Source organism: Neltuma alba, unplaced genomic scaffold (genome assembly GCF_004799145.2).
Source record: "Neltuma alba isolate B1F8T4 unplaced genomic scaffold, ASM479914v2 tig00012639_pilon, whole genome shotgun sequence".
Taxonomy (NCBI): domain Eukaryota; kingdom Viridiplantae; phylum Streptophyta; class Magnoliopsida; order Fabales; family Fabaceae; genus Neltuma; species Neltuma alba.
This window is the reverse complement of record NW_021637076.1, coordinates 83,344-96,193: the sequence shown is the minus strand read 5'-3', so window position 1 is coordinate 96,193 and position 12,850 is coordinate 83,344. Positions and strand designations below refer to the sequence as shown.

The following is a 12,850-nucleotide window of genomic DNA, read 5'->3' as shown; positions in this document are numbered from 1 at the left end:
GTGAATATGTATCCATATCTTGTTTCCTTTTTTTTTTTAAAGCATACTTCTACCTTTGTTCAAACTTCTACGGGCACAGCATCAACCCAATGCTTATATTATTTTGTGATTCTTCATTGCACCTGTTTTAAATCAGCAAACATTCATAGGAATTTACAGAACGGACGTTTGTACATTATTTGGCGTTTATGATGGGTTGTTTGAGTAAGCTTTTTGTCCAACCAACTTTTGAAGAAAAAGTTAAGTGCGATGAAACACAACTAATTAGAGTTTCACCAACGTAACTAAGCATGTGTCAAAAAGAAAAGGGAAAATTAAAATGATCATATCTTTTCATGTCATCATTTCTATTTAATTTCTTTAGATATATCATTGTTGATGCAACTCGCCTTCAAAATAACAACACATGGTCACATTGATGTTAAGTAGTGTTGGCATTAGATTATATATATAGTTCTTATCAAATATTTTAAATTATGTGACGATATGTAAATAAAAGTAGAACTAATTTCCACTTTCTGCATACTCTCCACGTTGTGTTTTCATGGTTAATTAATATTCTTCCCACCTTGTCTGCTTGCCATATATGCATCATCTCACAAGGTAGATGGAGAATTTTTTACTGTAAAACATAATAAGATGTGAGTGATATGACGATAAAGCCTCTCTCGATCTTTACTTAGTACGAGGTTTCATTTCATCATATGGGGGTAAGTTTAGTCAATTTTTTCACAAATATAATCTGGGTGTGGGAATGCGAGAGACGAGTCCAAAATATATATAGCTGTGACTAACTACTACTTATTTTATTATTATATATCGTTCTCATTCCTTCTTCATGGCTACCTAAGAAAATAGAAGAAAATGATGCTTTTTAATTAATAATTTAAGGGCATGAAACATTAAAACTTGACGCTGAGAGGGAATTTTTTAACTGATTTAGTTTGAATCTAAATTGATAGTAATTAAATCAGTACGGAAAATTGATAGTTCAAAAAAAGTCAGTCTACATTTTTTTATTATTGCTGCGTTTAATAATTATTATTTTTATTCGTTTCTTGACTAAAATTGCGAGGATAATTTTTATATAACAAAAATTATAACGATCCTTTTATTCATATCTTTATTTATTACTTTCTCATTTAATAATTTTGTGTACGAAATAACTCGTTAGAACAACTTCAAATTCATTTGCATCAAGTGTGTGTATATATATATTGAGGTGCTTAGCCGACAAAGATGTGAATATGAAATAGTCATTCCGAATATTGGTTACGATATATTGGCATTTGGAACTCTTCTTATTAATTATATTAACCAAACCAATTCATACTTTTCTTCAACAACCCCGGCATATGAATTATCCGGCCGGATTTATAATACTACTTACGGTTTTTAATATAAGAGTTGGTTAACTAATTTGAGTAGATTAAAAAAATTAGTTAAGGTAGTTATTTATAATAAATATGTGTTATCTTTCTTAAAATATCCTTACTAATCAAGTGTATTGGCTATAACTACCATTATTACAAGAACTATCTTGAAAAAAATAGATAAATATGAGAGACAAAATACATTGAGGTCTTATATTTAGGACCAAAATAAAAGTCAAACGAGATCTTATATTAAGAACCGGACATAATATAATATAGCCGCATTCATATTTTATAAAATTAATATAATAAATATATGGGCATTTTGGCACCTTAATTGATTAAATAAATAATTAAAAGAGAGAGAGACACATTCAAATTCAATCGATAGCCAAATCTTACGTGGGTAATTAATTAAAACCTTGTTAGTTGTTATCAGCCATCGGTGTTTAACTATTCATGCTTTGACAAGTGGCGCAATTTGTTCTCGAGAAGGAATTAAGCGGCCAATGAGAAAAATTCCAACTATTTTCAGGTGTTTCGTAAAGATATTTCATTAATAAAAAAATTAAAACAAAAACTCAGTCTTGTTCGATCTTCGCGTAAATAAAAAAATAGACCAGATCAACCCCTTCTCCTGCAGCTTATAAATACACCTGATTGCCATGCACCGATCTCATACCTCACAAACAGCAAATTATAAGAGTTGCTATACCAGAAGAGAAAACATGAAGACTCTGATCCTTATTGCCTTCTTGGCTCTCTCATCTTCTGCTGTTTTTGCCTTTGATCCTAGCCCGCTTCAAGACTTCTGTGTTGCCATTAACGAAACCAAGACCGGTGGTGGTAAGTATTAGTTACATATCAGCTTTCTCTTTCCTCACTTCCAATCCATTTCCATTATGAAAAGCACGCAACTCAACGTCTTTCCTTTATTATTTGTGCAGTTTTTGTGAATGGGAAGTTCTGCAAAGATCCCAAGCTTGTCTCTGCCAATGATTTCTTCTACGGCGGATTGAAACAAGGAGACACATCTGGTCCACTCGGCTCAGCAGTGAGTCCAGTTGCTGTAAACGAAATCCCAGGGCTCAATACTTTGGGCATATCATTGGCTCGTATAGACTTTGCTCCAAAAGGCTTAAACCCTCCACACACTCATCCTCGAGGCACTGAGATTCTTGTGGTTTTGGAGGGTACTCTTCTGGTGGGTTTTGTTACGTCCAACCCAGAGAATCGCTTATTCACCAAAGTACTACACAAGGGAGATGTCTTTGTGTTCCCAATTGGTCTGATTCACTTCCAACTCAATGTGGGTTATGAAAATGCAGTCGCCATTGCTGGTTTGAGCAGTCAGAATGCAGGAGTCATCACCATTGCGAATGCTGTGTTCAAATCAGACCCTCCAATTTCTGCTGAAGTCCTCACCAAGGCTTTTCAAGTGGATAAGAACATAATTGCTGCTATTCAGAAACAGTTATAGATAGAAAATTAATAGCATTCATTTGAGTTTGAAATGATTTAATTTGTTTCTGGGTTTGCCTATCATTGTAATGTTTGTTGTAATGGTTCTTTGTATCTTATTTTTCATGATTGAATAAAATAAGCGATATGTGCGCACATTAAGTTAATTATGCCTTTATATACGCATATATATGTTGAAATTAAAAATAGATATCAACGAATGCAACCAAGCTATTATTGCAACATTGAGGGCTAAAGTTCTTTTGATCTCTACAGACCATATACATAAATTTCTGAAGAAGATCTGGCATTTTTCTGCCCAATTCTACGTACCAAAGTAAATCTACTACAAGAAAATTAGTTCTGATTTATGAAAATCAAAGGAGAACAAATAATCTGTTATCAAATATTATCCCTCAGTTCTGATTTTGGTGAATATAGCGTGTAATTTAGCGTTTAAACTTTATTTGTGCGCTACAAATTAAACAAAGCGGATGTGATTATTTATCCATCTTTGTTTTGATCATGCTTCTCTACCTTCACGATATTGATCGAACTTCTACGCACACAGTATGTTCTCACAAGTATTAATTATTTTGTGAATTTTAGTGTACACAGTTTCACCAACCTATCCAACACGTGTTAGAAAGTGAAAGAAAAAAGAGATAAAATATAAGGGTAGTTTGACTTTTAATGTGATCTTAAATATGAGATATCAATATACTTTTATCTCATATTCATTCATTTTTTCAAAGTAATTCTTGTAGTAATTGTATGTGTAAAAAGTTTCATCAAATGATAATTATAGCTAATATACATGATTATTAAAGGTAATTTAAGGAAAACAACACCTATTTATTATGAATAACTAACTTAACAAATTTTTTTAATATATTTAAATTAGTGTACTAGTTTTTATAATATAAAGAACCAAAGGTAGTATCATGTTTTTCCAAACTATCATTTCTTGCCCCTTTCCTCGGAAGTATTGTTTGAAACAACACACACACATAGTATTTTATGCATATATTCTTCTGAAACAAAGACATTAATTAGATTATGCTTTGGAGACTGGATGGATGAGAAGTGATTCTGAGATTACTTGGGTTATGACGTACTCTTCTAGTCCTATTTATAAGTCACTTTCAGCATGTTTTACATAAGATCAAGAAAAATCTTAAATTTCATTAACTCTCATTTAAAATCCAACAACTTTCTAATTTTATCCTTATTTAATATATATTATACTTCATATAAATAAAATCAACATAATAATAAATGAAAGGTAAAATTGTATTTCTATACAAAAAAATTTTCTCAGTGCCCTATAAATAGGATCCAAAAAAAACTTCTCTCTCTGTCTTATAAGTAGGATGAGAGTAGTATCATGCATTTTAATTAATTCAATAGCAGCCGTTAGTCTGCAATACTTGTCGTTACATGGAAATGCTTCCAATCTACAAAACCAAGTCATACATTTCTTTGCTTTTCACCCAGTTAATTCAGTCGACGGAGACAAGCATGAACTGCTCCAGGGATAATAACTTATCAAACTTGGAATAGGAGACACATTCACACAATCTATAGATGAACGTACGTAATTCATTCAACTAAACAGCGTACTAAGTCGTAAAAGTACTTGGACCTTATTGTTTGCTGTAAATTATTGCTCAGAATTGACTATGTCAGCCGTTTGTTATGTGTGTTTTGACAATATATATTTTGTGATGTTTAGGAAAGGCAGAAAACACAAGATAATAAAAGTTCCTAAATTGAAGTAGTTGTTGAAGATATATATATATATATATATATATATATATATAATTCATTCAATAAATAAACCATATTAATTCTAACTTTAACGTTTAATTCCATGCATACACCCAACAACTCTCGATGGACTTGCGGTAACCAGCCGTTTCAGATATCTTTAAGTGAGACAGAGATTCAAATTAATTCAATAATTTAAAAACAAACTTTTTCAATCAGTAGTCAAACCTCATTAATTTAACTTATTGTGATCGAACTAATCATAATGCACGCTGTTGACCAGGTCATCATCAGCCGGTTTGTTATCTGCAGAGTTCGATAATAGGATGTGATATCAAGGAAATATCGAGAAAACAGAAAGAAGGAAGGATAAGAGAGAAGTTCCAATTTCCAAGCGATGGTTAAAGAATAATTCCACTCAATAAATGAAATATTAATTGCGGCTCTAAACTTACCAGGTCTTCAGTCTTCACCAACTGCTTCGTGCGCAAATGTAATAACACTACAGAGCTTGAAAACATGAAAGCAGCTTACTTATCCCTTGTTGTCCTCTTGGCTCTCTCATCCTCTGGTGCCTTTGCTTATGATCCCAGCCCTCTTCAAGACTTCTGTGTTGCTATCAATGACACCAAAACTACTAGCAGTGCCATATATGCTGTCTTTTATTTTTTCTCTCTTAAATGTTAAACTACAATCTGACTAATCAAGCACATGTTAATATTCATAATATAATTTTTATTTTCTTTTCTTCTTCACAGTGTTTGTGAATGGTAATCATAGCCAATACACTTAGTTAGCAAGGATATTTTAGGAAAGAAAATAAGTATTTATTACGAATAAATTAATAACTAACTTAACTTATTTTCTTAATCTTTTCAAATTAGTCAACTAGCTCTTATAATTAGTACCGGGAGTAGTATTTTAAATTATGCGACGATATGTAAATAAAAGTAGAACTAATTTCCACTTTCTGCATACTCTCCACGCGTACGTTGTGTTTTCATGGTTAATTAATATTCACGTACCTTGCCTGCTTGCCATATATGCATCATCTCACAAGGTAGATGAAGAATTTTTAACTGCAAAACATAATAAGATGTGAGTGATATGACGATAAAGCCTCTCTCCATCTTTAGCTGGTACGAGTTTCATTTCATCACATGGGGGTAAGTTTAGTCAATTTTTGCACAAATATAATCTGGGTGTGGGAATGCGAGAGACAAGTCCAAAATAACTGTGACTAGCTACGATTTTATATTATTATTATATATCGTTCTCATTCGTTCTTCGGGGGTACCCAAAAAAATAGAAGAAAATGATGCTTTTTAATTAATAATTTAAGGGTATGAAACATTAAAACTTGATGCTGAGAGGGAATTTTTTAACTGATTTAGTTTGAATCTAAATTGATAGTAATTAATCAGTACGGAAACTTGATAGTTCAAAAAAAGTCAATCTACATTTTTAAAAAAATTATTGCTGCGTTTAATAATTATTTTTTTATTCGTTTCTTAAATAAAATTGCAAGGATAATTTTTATATAACAACAATTATAAGGATCATTCTATTCATTTGTTTATTTATTCTTTTTATATCTAATAATTTTGTGTACCAAACAACTCATTAGAACAATTCCAATTCATTTGCATCAAGTATATATTGAGGTGCTTAGCCGACAAAGATGTGAATATGAAATAGTCTTTCCGAATACTGGTTACGATATATTGGCATTTGGAACTCTTCTTATTAATTATGTTAACCAAAACCAGTTCATACTTTTCTTCAACAACCCCGGCATACGAATGATCCGGCCGATTCATAATACTACCTAAAACCAGTTAAGTTAGTTCTTTGTAATAAATAAGTGTTGTCTTTTCTAAAATATCCTTACTAATCAAATGTATTGACCAGAACTATCATTATTACAAGGACTACCTTAAAAAAAAAAGAGACAAAATAGATTGATGTTTTATATTTAGGACCAAAATATAGCAGCGTGCACATTTTATAAAATTAATATAATCAATATATGGGCATTTTGGCACCTTAATTGATTAAATAAATAATTAAAAGAGAGAGAGACACATTCAAATTCAATCGGTAGCCAAATCTTGCCTAGGCAATTAATTAAGACCTTGTTACCAGCCATTCGGTGTTTTAACTATTCATGCTTTGACAAGTGGCGCAATTTTTTCTCGAGAAGGAATTAATCGCCAATGAGAAAAATTCCAACTATTTTCAGGTGTTTGGTAAAGATATTTCATTAATAAAAAAATTAAAACAAAAACTCAGTCTTGTTCGATCTTCGTGCAAATAAAAAAATAGACCAGATCAACCCCTTCTCCTTGCAGCTTATAAATACACCTGATTGCCATGCACCGATCTCATCCCTCACAAACAGCAAATTATAAGAGTTGCTACATCAGAAGAGAAAACATGAAGACTCTGATCCTTATTGCCTTCTTGGCTCTCTCATCTTCTGCTGTCTTTGCCTTTGATCCTAGCCCGCTTCAAGACTTCTGTGTTGCCATTAACGAAACCAAGACCGGTGGTGGTAAGTATTAGTTACATATCAGCTTTCTCTTTCCTCACTTCCAATCCATTTCCATTATGAAAAGCACGCAACTCAACGTCTGTCCTTTATTATTTGTGCAGTTTTTGTGAATGGGAAGTTCTGCAAAGATCCCAAGCTTGTCTCTGCCAATGATTTCTTCTACGGCGGACTGAAACAAGGAGACACATCTGGTCCACTCGGATCAGCAGTGAGTCCAGTTGCTGTAAATGAAATCCCAGGGCTCAATACTTTGGGCATATCGTTGGCTCGTATAGACTTTGCCCCTAAAGGCTTAAATCCTCCACACACCCATCCTCGAGGCACTGAGATTCTTGTAGTTTTGGAGGGTACTCTTCTGGTGGGTTTTGTGACGTCCAACCCAGAGAATCGCCTATTCACCAAAGTACTGCACAAGGGAGACGTTTTTGTGTTCCCAATTGGTCTGATTCACTTCCAACTCAATGTGGGTTATGAAAATGCAGTCGCCATTGCTGGTTTGAGCAGTCAGAACGCAGGAGTCATCACCATTGCGAATGCTGTGTTCAAATCAGACCCTCCTATTTCCGCTGAAGTTCTCACAAAAGCTTTTCAAGTGGATAAGAACATAATTGCTGCTATTCAGAAACAGTTATAGATAGAAAATTAAGATCATTGATTTGAGTTTGAAATGATTTGTTTCTGGGTCTGCCTATCATAATAATGTATGGTTCTTTGTATCCAATGTTTTATGATTGAATAAAATAAGCGATATATGCGCAGATTAAGTTAATTATGCCTTTACATATGTATGTTGAAATTAAAAATATATATCAATGAATGCAAGCAAGCCATTAGCAATATTATTGAGGGCAAAAGTTTATTCTTTTGATCTCTACAAATCACATCCATACATTTCTGAAGAAGATCTAGCATTCTTCTGCCCAATTCTACGTACCAAAGTAACTCTACCACAACAGAAAATTAGTTCTGATTTAGAAAACAGAAAGGAGAACAAATAATCTGTTGTCAGATGTTATGCCTCAGTTCTGATTCTGGTGAATAGAGAGTGTAATTTAGCGTTTAAACTTTATTTGTGCGCTACAAATTAAACAAAGCGGATGTGATTATTTATCCATCTTTGTTTTGATCATGCTTCTCTACCTTCACGATATTGATGGAACTTCTACACACACAGTATGTCCTCACAGGTATTAATTATTTTGTGAATTTTAGTCCTTATAGTTTCGCCAACTTATCCATCACGTGTTAAAAAGTGAAGGAACAAACGAGACAAAATATATCATTTCTTGTCTTTTTGTTCAGAAGTATTGTTTGAAACAACAGCCACATATATATTATTTTATGCATATATTCTTCTGAAACAAATGCATTAATTAAATTATGCTCCGGAGACTGGATGAATGATAAGTGATTCTGAGATTACGTGGGTTATGATGCATCATGCATTTTAATTAATTCAATAGCATCCATCAGTCTGGACTACTTGTCGTTACGTGGAAATGCTTCCAATTTTCAAAACCAAGTCATATATTTCTTCGATTTTCAACCGGTTTCGGTCGATGGAGACAAGCATGAACCGTTCCAGAGATAATAACTTATCAAACTTGAGTGGGAGACACGTTTAAAAAATAATGGAAAAATACAACAAAGTCCCACCTAAGAGAATTAAATACCAAAAAGTCTTTTGAAATTATTAAATTATTCTGAAGTCTCAAGAAACTTTTTAGCAAGAGAATTCATTTGTTTAATTATCAAATTACCTTTTTTTGTTTTTTAAGTTTGCATTGACAACTGAAAAAACGGTTGTTGACAACTTAAGATATGAGGATTAACAACTATCACGGCAGGTATTGGCAAATACATTACATTTTGTGATGTGCTGAGAAAATATATTGTCAATACCTGCCGTGACAGTTGGTAATCGTTACATCTTAAGTTGTCAATGCAAACTTAAAAAAAAAATAATTTGGCAATTAAACAAATAGAATTTTTTGTAACGAGGTCCCTTAAAACTTCAAAATAATTTAATGATTTTAAGAGACTTTTTTGCATTTAATTCTTTTGGATGGGACCTTATTATAATTTTCCCTTCAAATAATTTATAGACAAACGCACGTAATTCATTCAACTGAACAGCAAACTAAGTCGTAAAAGTACTTAGGCCTTATTGTTTGCTGTAAATTATTGCTCAGAATTGACTATATCAGCCGTTTGTTACGTGTGTTTTGACAATATATATTTTGTGATGTTGAGAAAAGGCAGAAAACACAAGACAATAAAAGTTCCTTGCTTGAAGCTGTAGCCGTTGAAGAATATAATTCATTCAATGAAAAAACTAGATTAATTCTAACTTCAACGTTTCATATATATATACACCCAACAACTCAGTTTAAGATAGTTAAAAAAAGTATCTAGCGATGACTTTTTCTTTTTTGGTTATTTCTGTTTAATAATATTTACTTTTATTTGTTTATTATAATTTACTTTTTTTATTTGTCTTTAGTAATATTTATTTGTTTATTATTGAGAGGGTGTCAAAAGTACTTTTTAAAAATATTTTTTTTATAAATTGAAATAAATTCTTTTATATATTTATTTTGTATACGATAAAATTACACGAGTAGCCTTTGATATGCAATGCAAATAGTCACCAGTTTGTGCCCTTAAGCTAGTAGGCTTTGGCTTCTTTTTCCTTTTCAATGATAAAAAGAAAGATTTATAGCGATTGAGGTACTTGGCCGACAAATATGTGTGAATATGAAATGGTCTTCCCTTCGGAACATCCTACGTTACGGTATTAACATTTGGAACGTTTCTTCAACAACCTTAGCACTTAACAAGCGGCACAATTTATACTCGGAGAAGAAATTGAGGCGAAGAGAAAAATTCCAACTATTTTCAGGTATTTGGTAAAGATACTTCACTAATAAAATATTAATCATCGTTAAAAAATTAAAACGGACTAGGTCTTGTTCGTCTTCGTGCAAATAAAATATCGACTAGATCAACGCCTCCTCCTGCAGCTTATAAATACAGCTCTCTGCCATGCAACGATCTCATCCCTCACAATCAGCAAATTCCACACAAAAAACCAAGATTTGCTATATCAGATCAAAGAGAAAACATGAAAGCTTGTTGCCTGATCCTTATTGCCTTCTTGGCTCTCTCATTTTCTGCTGTCTTTGCTTTTGATCCTAGCCCACTTCAAGACTTCTGCGTTGCCATCAACGAAACCAAAACTGGTGGTGGTACGTATTAATTATCAGCTTTCCTAACTCCATTTCCATTATGACATATGACACATCATCTTTCCTTTATTTTTATATGCAGTTTTTGTGAATGGGAAGTTCTGCAAAGATCCCAAGCTTGTCTCTGCCAATGATTTCTTCTACGGCGGACTGAAACAAGGAGACACATCTGGTCCACTCGGCTCAGCAGTGAGTCCAGTTGCTGTAAACGAAATTCCAGGGCTCAATACTTTGGGCATATCGTTGGCTCGCATAGACTTTGCCCCAAAAGGCTTAAACCCTCCACACACCCATCCTCGAGGCACTGAGATTCTTGTGGTTTTGGAGGGTACTCTTCTGGTGGGTTTTGTTACGTCCAACCCAGAGAATCGCTTATTCACGAAAGTACTGCACAAGGGAGACGTGTTTGTGTTCCCAATTGGTTTAATTCACTTCCAACTCAACGTGGGTCATGAAAATGCAGTCGCCATTGCTGGTTTGAGCAGTCAGAATGCAGGAGTCATCACCATTGCGAATGCTGTGTTCAAATCAGACCCTCCAATTTCTGCTGAAGTCCTCACCAAGGCTTTTCAAGTGGATAAGAACATAATTGCTGCTATTCAGAAACAGTTATAGATAGAAAATTAATATCATTCATCTGAGTTTGAAATGATTTAATTTGTTTCTGGGTTTGCCTATCATTGTAATGTTTTTTGTAATGGTTCTTTGTATCTTATTTTTCATGATTGAATAAAATAAGCGATATATGCGCACATTAAGTTAATTATGCCTTTATACACGCATATATGTTGAAATTAAAAATATATATCAACGAATGCAACCAAGCTACTATTGCAACATTGAGGGATAAAGTTCTTTTGATCTCTACAGACCATATACATAAATTTCTGAAGAAGATCTGGCATTTTTCTGCCCAATTCTATGTACCAAAGTAACTCTACTACAATAGACAGTTGGTTCTGATTTATGAAAATCAAAGGAGAACAAATAATCTGTTATCAAATATTATCCCTCAGTTTTGATTTTGGTAAACTTTATCTGTGTGGTACAAATCAAACAAAGCGGAGGTGATTATTTATCCATCTTTGCTTTGATCATACTTCTCTACCTTCACGATATTGATCGAACTTCTACACTCGCAGTATGTTCTCACAAGTGTTAATTATTTTGTGAATTTTAGTCTATAGTTTCCCCTACTTATCCAACACGTGTTAAAAAGTGAAAGAACAAAAGAGATAAAATATACTCCCTCCGCTCTGTAGTATAAAAACTAGTTTAACTTTTAATTTGATCTTAAATATAAAGTTTCAATCCACTTTATGTCTCATATTTATACATTTTCTTTCCAAAATAGTTCTTATAGTAATTGTACATGTAAAAGGTTCCATCAAATGGTAGTTCTTGCTAACACACATGCTTAGTAAGGGTATTCTAATAAAAACAACATTTATTTATTATAAATAACTAATTTAACAAAATTTCTTAATATATTTAAATTAGTATACTAGCTTTTATATTATAAAGACGGAATTTAGCACCATCTATTTCCAGACTATAATTTCTCGTCCCCTTCTTCAGAAGTATTGTTTGAAACAACACCCACATATGTGTAGTATTTTATGCACATATTCTTCTGAAACAAAGGCATTAATTAAATTATGCTTTGGAGACTGGATGAATAAGAAGTGATTTTGAGATTACTTGGGTTATGATGTATCATGCGCTTTAATTAATTCAATAGCATCCATTGGTCTGGAATACTTGTTGATTGGAAATGCTTCCAATCTACAAAACCAAGTCATACATTTCTTCGGTTTTCACCCAGTTTCGGTCGACGGAGACAAGCATGAACTGTTCCAGAGATAATAACTTATCAAACTTGGAATGGGAGACACATTCAAATACTCTATCGACAAACGTACGTAATTCATTCAACTAAACAGCGTACTAAGTCGTAAAAGTACTTAGAACTTATTGTTTGCTGTAAATTATTGCTCAGAATTGACTACATCAGCCGTTTGTTATGTGTGTTCTGACAATATATATTTTGTGATGTTGAGGAAAGGCAGAAAACACAAGATAATAAAAGTTCCTAACTTGAGGTAGTAGTTGTTGAAGAATATATAATTTATTCAATAAATAAACTATATTAATTCTAACTTCAACGTTTCATACATACACCCAACAACTCTCGATGGACTTGCATTAACCAGCCGTTTCAGAGATCTTTAAGAGAGACAGGGATTCAAATTAATTCAATAATTTAAAAACAAACTTTTTCAATCAGTAGTCAAACCTCATTAATTTAGCTTATTGTGATCGAACTAATAATAATGCACGCAGTTGACCAGGTCGTCATCAGCCAGTTTGTTATCTGCAGAGTTCGATAATAGGATGTGGTATCAAGAAAATATAGAGAAAACAAAAATTGCTTTTCAAGTTCT

The 12,850-nt window shown here is 32.8% G+C and overlaps 2 protein-coding genes and 1 pseudogene across 2 annotated transcripts; all 3 read left to right on the top strand.

The window, feature by feature from the left end:
- Positions 1-2,101: 2,101 nt before the first annotated feature.
- LOC114729491 (germin-like protein subfamily 1 member 16) lies at positions 2,102-2,853 on the top strand. Its single transcript, XM_028916486.1, has 2 exons — positions 2,102-2,216; positions 2,321-2,853. The coding sequence occupies exons 1-2, from the start codon at positions 2,102-2,104 to the stop codon at positions 2,851-2,853; spliced, it is 648 nt and encodes a 215-aa protein (XP_028772319.1).
- Positions 2,854-3,955: 1,102 nt separating this feature from the next.
- Positions 3,956-7,996, top strand: LOC114729488 (germin-like protein subfamily 1 member 16). Its single transcript, XM_028916483.1, has 3 exons — positions 3,956-3,959; positions 7,017-7,158; positions 7,260-7,996. The coding sequence occupies exons 2-3, from the start codon at positions 7,041-7,043 to the stop codon at positions 7,790-7,792; spliced, it is 651 nt and encodes a 216-aa protein (XP_028772316.1). The 5' UTR covers positions 3,956-3,959; positions 7,017-7,040; the 3' UTR covers positions 7,793-7,996.
- Positions 7,997-10,282: 2,286 nt separating this feature from the next.
- On the top strand, positions 10,283-11,033 carry LOC114729473 (germin-like protein subfamily 1 member 16; annotated as a pseudogene).
- The last annotated feature ends 1,817 nt before the right edge of the window (positions 11,034-12,850 follow it).